Raw genomic sequence first — 8239 nt, 5'->3', positions numbered from 1 at the left:
TGTCTCTTGCATTTTTGATCATGAAGGCAAGAGACAAACAGCAAGAAACAGGAAACAAAAAGCACATTGTAGAACAGCCATTTAGTTATAAGAGTATTAATGTTTTCTGAATTAATATTTAATTTTAATTTGAAACATAAATTAATTTACGTTGGCTAACAGTGTTAAATTTGGGATAAAAGTCATAATGTGTATATCCAGATACAAAGAAACTCTCAAGGTAGGGTTAGGACATATCAATGACGCCAAATCATCGACATCTAGAATGGACCGCTGATGGCAATGGTGGGGGTAGAAATACGATTAGAGTGAGAGGCAGGAATAATAAGATCGTTCTTTCTCTGTTTACTGAAACCTGATTGGTTGTTGTTAATCCAACAACCAATCAGGTAGTTAGAAACAACAGTAAACAGAGAAAGAACGATCTTATTATTCCTGCCTTTCACTCTAATCGTCTTTCTACCCCCACCATTGCCATCAGCGGTCCATTCTAGATGTCGATGCGCCAAACAGACCATACCATCTCACAATCGAGAACTAGAAAACAAATCAAATGTCGTCTGCGTTCCGAAAGAAATCAAAAGGAAACGTCGCAACTTTTCGTCCGTAAGTAAAACACATTTCGGGCTATGTTCCAAAACTTCCTCTCCAAGGAAAATTTTACTCAAAATATAGTGAGCGCTTAGTGAGCTCTTGTATCTGTTTGGTCTATATTTTTAGATCTAACGGAATACGCCAATCAGTTCCAAGAGCTCACTGAACGCTTAGTGAGCGGTTGTAGTACCGAATGCACCCATAGGCTGCGTTTAGCAGACTCAACAGTTTTGCAACCGTTTTGTGATTCTTCACTGAGAGATAGGGCTATTCCTTTAAATCAAGTATAATCCAAACAGTGCGGCGAATCACAAAACTTGCAAAACTGTTGAGTCTGCTGAACGCAGCCATATAGTACACGTAACGTATACTATAGCATATAGAGTAAAATCTTCCTCTGAGAGGAAGTTTTGGAATGTAGCCTCGATATCCAATAGAAAAGTGAATTTTTTAGTAACTTTAACTAGTAATATTTTTGTCTCTAGAAAGCAAGTCTTCCTGTTGGCTATTGTGCGCGGTATGAATTCAGTGTAATGCATTCTTGCTAACCAGGTGGCACGCCTACGTGAGCGAGGGACACTCCTATTGGTCGGTGATGTTTGAGATAACATGGCGGCGATCGGCGCGCGATTCGTTCCTAAACGCGGTCAGTAGGTTACGCAACCTCGCGACGTGTGCGTCGTTGTCGTCGTTGTTACTCAGCATCAGCTCTCTGGGTCGATTTGACGGTGACGGAGGTGCGGTCGGCCGTCAATGCGGCGACGAGTGGCGAACGCGCAAAATGGCGCCCACGCGTGTAATTCTGATGTCGTGCGGCAGCTACAACCCACCGACGAATATGCACTTGCGAATGTTCGGTACGTACATATCGATTTATCGTCATCCTCACTCGAGTGGTGTCATTTCTATAGAGCGGTGAATACTGTCATGTCATGTTCTGTTATCATTTATGATGTCACATTACTGCCATGCATGAAATTTGTTTATGATTTTTTGCATGATAATACAGTATTCTGTTAATTTCTCTTTGTATATTTTCTCTTAAAATTCTTTGTTCTTTTGTGCGTTTAATACGTAATTATATTCGAATGTTGATTGAAAATCTATAATTATAGACTACTTAATCATAAACATCTGAATATAATTCGATAAACCTTGAATTCTTGATGAAGAATTCTCCTTCAGATAACAATTATAATTTATATGAATAATTTTATTTTTCAGAAATTGCTCGAGACCATCTGCATCGAATGGGAACGCATGTTGTTGTTGGTGGAGTGATCTCTCCAGTGCATGATGCATATGCTAAGAAGGAGTTAGCCAGTGCTACACACAGATGTGCAATGCTGCGCTTATCTTTACAGAATAGTGACTGGATTCGGTTGAGTACATGGGAGACAAGGCAGAACTGTTGGACCAAGACTCGCATGTGCTTGCAGCATCATCAAAATCTGCTCAATTCCATGTTGTCCAGTTCCAATGACATCAAGCATCACCTGCAGATAGAAGATACAGATTGGATTCCAGAGAATGTGAAAAACAGCTCAACAGACAATACGCCGATACAAATTAAATTGTTGTGTGGCGCAGATCTTCTAGAGAGCTTTGGCATTCCTGGACTTTGGTTGGAAGAAGATGTGAGTTGTGAAATACATTGCAAATGATTATTTTGAATAAGTGTTTTTTAATAGAATACTTTGTATGTGTGTGAAAACATTGTTTTTTTTTATAATGAGATTTCGAATGTGATTCTTGCCTTTTAAAGTAACTTACAACTTTGAGATAAATTTTTATATTTTTTAAACTAGAAATTATAAAGATAACTAAACTATAAAACATAATAAAATGGCAAAGTTAAAGGTAGATTGTAGAATTGGATATGTATATAAATTAACATCGAAATATTGAAGTATTAAGATCTAGCTCAGAACGATAAGGCCTTTCATTACGTATTGTATTCAATTATATGACAATTTGTTTATATCGATTTGATTTCTATCACAGATTGATGCAATTGTTGGCGAACATGGTCTTGTAGTCATCACCAGAGAAGGTTCCAATCCCAACAAGTTCATCTATGACTCAGACATCCTCTCTAAGCACATGGTATAATAAAAAATTGAGAATTTTGTTGAATTTTCTTTTCTTGAATTATATTTGTTTATAAAGCGCAACGCGCGCTTATTGTATGTGTTAGCATATCGAAATAAAGAATTATTTGTTTGCCTGCATATTAGACTACGTTTAGAAAATAGTAATTGAGTGAGTGTTCATTAATTGTTGTCTGATTAGAATATACTTTTAAATCTATGACAAATCTAACAGAATATATATTATCGTTGTATTTTCTGAGCGTAGTCTTTGTAAGGCAGGCATACGAGCATTACATGTGGCAGGATTTTGTTTGTCAAACACTGTTGTTTTGGGTATTTTAAATAGCTACAGGAATTCGAACATTAATTTAAATAAAAGAACTACATTCAATTAAATTTTATCTACGAATTTAATTATTGTAGACGATTTTTTTTCGAAATTGTCACTAAATATTAATTATTATCTTTACTGATGTAGCCGACCTGTAGAAGCAGCTTTACATGTTTGAATAATTTGATTTTTTTATTTCTAGAACAATATCTGTATTGTGACCGAATGGATTCCGAACGAAGTTAGTTCAACGAGGATCAGACGAGCTCTAAAGCGCGGCGAGAGCGTCAGGTACCTACTGCAAGACTCTGTCATCGATTACATCTACAAGCACGAGATTTACGATGCGAGAATGCCAGACACAACAATGTAAGTTTCGAATATTTTGTTTAGACGTATTCTTTTATAATGACGATAGTCGAGCTTTTTTCTTTAGTCTGCTAGTTCATTAATCCTCTGTTGCTTAAATTGTGGATAAAAAACGTAAATATGTTTGAATACGCAAAATACAAAAATATATATTTGAAACGTAAAATAAAAAAAAAATAAAAGCGCGCGCGCGGTATTTGAAAGTTATGTCGAGCAGAAGAGGATTAAAGTGATAAAAAGCAATTAAAATGTAAGATAGGGCCATATAGATTTAAGCTTGAAATTTGTAAATTAAAAAAAGTTGCGGCAGTCGCTGCTGGATCAGGCAAATGAAAAATCGAAGAATCAACGTACAATAAATCACGTATAGTCTTTATTTGCTTAACTGTGTCGTTATTGTATCTTACTTCTCTTTTTTTCTTACGTCGCTTTCGATTACTTTACATATAAAAATCTTTACATATAAAAATCTCGCTTTTCCTATGCACTGTACGTGGTCATGTGGCAAATATAATCGGAGTGCGACGCAAGAGGAGAACTGATAAATAATAGGGAAGCAGAAAATAAACATACGGGGGCAATCACAAGGAGAAAAAATAGAGTTACCGCGTAAATTAAATTTGTAATAAAATTTATTGTTGCTTGATTGCCCGAGTAACATACTCGCCCACGATTGCTATTTCATATTGAATTATGATATGCAGGATAATTATTTTTTTGATAAACTTTTATGTACTGTAGATTAACTTGAAAAGAATCAAAGTTAGTTCGATAAGAATACCGTTATATTTTATTACTAGGAAAAAGTTAATTTTGTTTTTATATCATAATTCAATATATATCTTAATCAAAGTATTATTAATAAAGTATTATTAATTAGTAATAAAGTAGAAAATGGAGGAAATTAATTTGATTAAGGTATTCATTCATCTTCCCTTCGAAACAAATCAATTTTGGAGACGAAAAACGGCAGGAATTAAGTTTAACACCTAATATATATCATGTGTTTTGTGATATTTTAATAAATAATTACAAACTTATAGATATCATATAATTATCAATTTTTATACATTTTATATTGAGAAGATAATATACTTTATTTTTATAATGATAGTTTATTTACTATGATGTAAAGAAATATGATTTCGTTATATATAATAATGATTGTCCAATAAAAAAACTGATCCCATTTTCAAGATTTCACAATAAAAACACGAAGTTAGTAAAATATATAATAAAATAATTAATTATGTTTGTAAAAATATGGAAAAAAATATAGAATTGAATAAGAAAAATATGAGAGAAAATATAGAATTTAATAAGAGAATATTCAAAAGTAAATATAAAACTTAGTAAATATCGAATCAAATTGTGCTCAGAAAATTGCGTTATCTAATTCCTATTCATTAATTGATCATTGTTAATAATCGATTTGGATCCAACTACGGATTAATTATCCATCATGTATCTATAGAAATGCTAATTTTTACCTTTTTATGTCATGTACATATATAGTTTGTGAATATTATATATACAAAAGATGGGATACTTAAAAAAGGAACACATTGCGATCGTTGCTGCATGTAATATTTCATGGAATTTATATGATAGTTCTTACTCTAGTCTTTCTATTTGTCTTCCATCGAATATAATATTTACCAGGAAACATGCTAAAATATCTTCCTTTAATTTTTATGATCTCTGGACATATAGTAAACTATTAAAGCAATATTAAGGGCTTTCCATTTAGTTACATAAGTCGAAACAAACATTATTCTATCTTTGTTGATATTCACAAAGTAACAGAGATAGAACGATTGTGTCAACTTGTGTCAACTTGTGTCACCAAATAAAAAGCACCTATGTTTTTTATTTTTATTTAAATTATACAACATATATATATATAGGGTGTTTGAAAATTATCGCGTTTCTGTCACGAGCAGGTAGAACGGATCGAACTGAATTGAAAATTTTTATACCATTTTGTAGTTTGCACAATAATTAACGAGATATTAACGTTTAAAGATAACCGAATAAGCGCGTCCGGCCTACTCTGCTGCCGAATATACAACCTACCGTCCCCACCGATCGCATGGCGCGCGTGCCGCTAGGAGTGGAGATGGCCTACTAGGCGTGCCGTTCGAGTCGTTTGAAGACGTTTAAAAGGTCCAGCTACAATGGAGAGTTTTAGGCCATAACAGTAGTCGTAAGAGACGTATTTCCGGTTTAGTAGGTCGCAACTGTAGTTGTAAGCGAAATGAACCATTTCCATTTCGGTACTGCCTACGGCTTACGGCAAGCAACGTCGGCTGTAGATATTCGTCGCGCGCGACACGCGATATCCAATGAGCGTATTGCAAGCCAAATTTTGCAAGCAGATAAGTTACGCACGAACCATTCTATGGGACGCTAGCCTCAGTGATAAGTGAATCAGTGAATTTTGATATGCAGCTTGGATAATCATTTAATAATAAAATAGCGCCATGTCTGACGAAGAAATTTTTGATGACGATATAATAAATAACGTAGAGGATGATGACGATGAACATGATACGGTATTGCAACAAGAGCTTATCGCTCTTGTCAAAGCGAATCCCGCTCTATACGCGAAAAACTGGAACGAATATGCTGGTAGATTTTTGTAAAGACTTAGCTTGGGAGAGCATTGGATTTCATTTGTCAAGACAAATGTCAGGTGAGATGCATATAAATTAGTTGATATGTTTGCATGTTGCCATAAGGTTAAGATACTTCATTTGTGTTTTAATTTCTCTTATCAGGAAAAGATGTTGCCAAGATGTGGTATAACATTCGCCAGCGATTTGGTAGGGAAAGGCGGAAAGTAGCAATAGCTCTCAAAGAGAAATCTGGGCAAGGAGCAAAGCCCCTATATGTGCCGAAATGGCAGTTTTACGATCTCTGTTCATTCTTGATGGATCATATCATGCCTCGCAAGTATATAGTTGTGATTTACAAATGAATGATGTTTTTTAACAAGATATAATGTAACAGTGATTATCTTTAACATTAACAAAAAACATGTCATTATTCACTGTATTACACTGTATCATTTATATTTTCTGCTTGAAAGCACCCAAAATTAGCTTAGTGTGTTGTGATATTAGGTATTAGTATATATTTCGGTGTTTCAGAACTGTCAGTAATTATACATCAAAGAAGATTGTGAATAAGACCACAACGACTGAAAAAAATTCCCATCCCCCTCTACTTATTTTACCTTCACCATCAACATTATCTCCACCATCAAGATCAACACCGTCTCCATAAATACTACTTCCACAAGCACCGTCTCCACAAGCACCGTCTCCACAAATACCGTCTCCACAAATACCGTCTCCACAAATACCGTCTCCACAAATACTACTTCGACAAACACCGTCTCCACAAATACTACTTCCACAAGCACCGTCTTCACAAGCACCGTCTCCACAAACACCGTCTCCACAAACACCGTCTCCACAAACACCGTCTCCACAAACATCAGTGCCTTTGTCTCCAAGTATATCAAGTATATGGTCTACGAGTGATTTGGAGTTTGGCAGTAAGTAGATTGATATGTAGAAATGTAGTACATAGGATGGAATGAATATGAAGTGTGTAGCTTTCATTTATCTCTTTTTATCTTTAGATGCTGCATCTATGTGCTCGATTGAGAATAACATGGAAAAGGAAGGTTTTATACATACATCTACATTAGTCCAGTACCTAATCCAGTAACCTCAATGTGGAAGAATGTTCTTCTGCAGCAGTTAATGCACCAAAAGAAGTGCTGAAATCAATGCAGAGGATATCAACAAAAAGAACTGTTCCAGAACCTGATAACTTTGCTAAACGCAAGAAGAAAGAGAATAAAATATTTATGCAAGCTATAACCAAGCAGTCAACAGCCTTGACCTCTTTTGCTAAAAAAATAGGGGAGTCCTTGACAAATTCAAGTCAATGTAATTCTAATCAATCATCGGAATCATCTGTGAATGATCCAGTCTTAGCTGCCATTGCATTTGCTCTTAAATATGTACCTGAAGAAAAGCGTCTTCAATGTATGATAGAATTACTCCAATTTATAAATTCAAAGTATATACAGCAATAGCTGATTTTAAAGTTCAAATCGAAGACTCCCTGTTTTTAGTCAAGCAATATAAATAATACGAGTGGCAGGTTGGAATTTTCCATGAACTCTTCACTTATGGATTTCCAGTCTTTATTAGATTTCAAAACAATTGGCTGTAACGTTCCAAATTGTCCGACAAGTCTCATTCACTATTTTATTAACAGTTGACCTGCCTATCCTAAATTCTGCATGTTTTAATTTAGCGCTATCACCCTGGGATAAGTACCTGCAATAATCATGATGAAAGGATGTTTTCGGAGAAAGACAATGCGGATCTTACCACCATAGCTCATTTTCTTGTAGGCCATCCTCCCAACTTCCTTCCACTTCTACTATTCATATTGCTTGGCTGAAAGCTTGCAACTTCAATGTTCAACATATGAGCACATATTATTTTTATTAATACATAAAACATCTTATTGATATATAAACATTTTTATTTTTTAATAAGTATATATTCATAAATATGTAATCTACAGAGAGTATATAAATGTAATTCCTGTTATAATATAATTATATATTATATTTATATTAACTCTCAGAAAAGTTGAATAATTGTTTGTTTTGACTGAAGATTATAAGACTGTTTGAAATATAAAAAATGAGAGTAACAATAAACTTTTTATGGATTTCTATTATAATTTATTGCTTATATATATTTTTACATATGAAGCTCTATAGAAGAATAACATGAAAAATAATATATATATATATATATAT

At 34.2% G+C, this 8239-nt stretch overlaps 1 protein-coding gene and 1 pseudogene across 1 annotated transcript in view; both read left to right on the top strand.

Annotated features, from left to right (window-relative positions):
• Positions 1-516: 516 nt before the first annotated feature.
• The window catches only part of Nmnat (nicotinamide mononucleotide adenylyltransferase), a 21519-nt gene continuing 13796 nt past the window's right edge, over positions 517-8239 (top strand). Inside the window, exons 1-5 of the mRNA XM_018505526.1 lie at positions 517-606; positions 1080-1451; positions 1819-2231; positions 2599-2700; positions 3221-3387. Coding sequence (XP_018361028.1) covers positions 1190-1451; positions 1819-2231; positions 2599-2700; positions 3221-3387 — 944 coding nt within the window. The 5' untranslated portion in view covers positions 517-606; positions 1080-1189. The remainder of the gene's footprint in view (positions 607-1079; positions 1452-1818; positions 2232-2598; positions 2701-3220; positions 3388-8239) is intronic.
• LOC108759872 (uncharacterized) lies at positions 5556-7187 on the top strand (annotated as a pseudogene).

The sequence above is a fragment of the Trachymyrmex cornetzi genome, unplaced genomic scaffold (genome assembly GCF_001594075.2).
Source record: "Trachymyrmex cornetzi isolate Tcor2-1 unplaced genomic scaffold, Tcor1.1 scaffold1059, whole genome shotgun sequence".
In the NCBI taxonomy this organism is placed as follows: domain Eukaryota; kingdom Metazoa; phylum Arthropoda; class Insecta; order Hymenoptera; family Formicidae; genus Trachymyrmex; species Trachymyrmex cornetzi.
The sequence above is the reverse complement of the archived record's forward strand: the minus strand, read 5'-3'. Positions and strand labels throughout refer to the sequence as shown.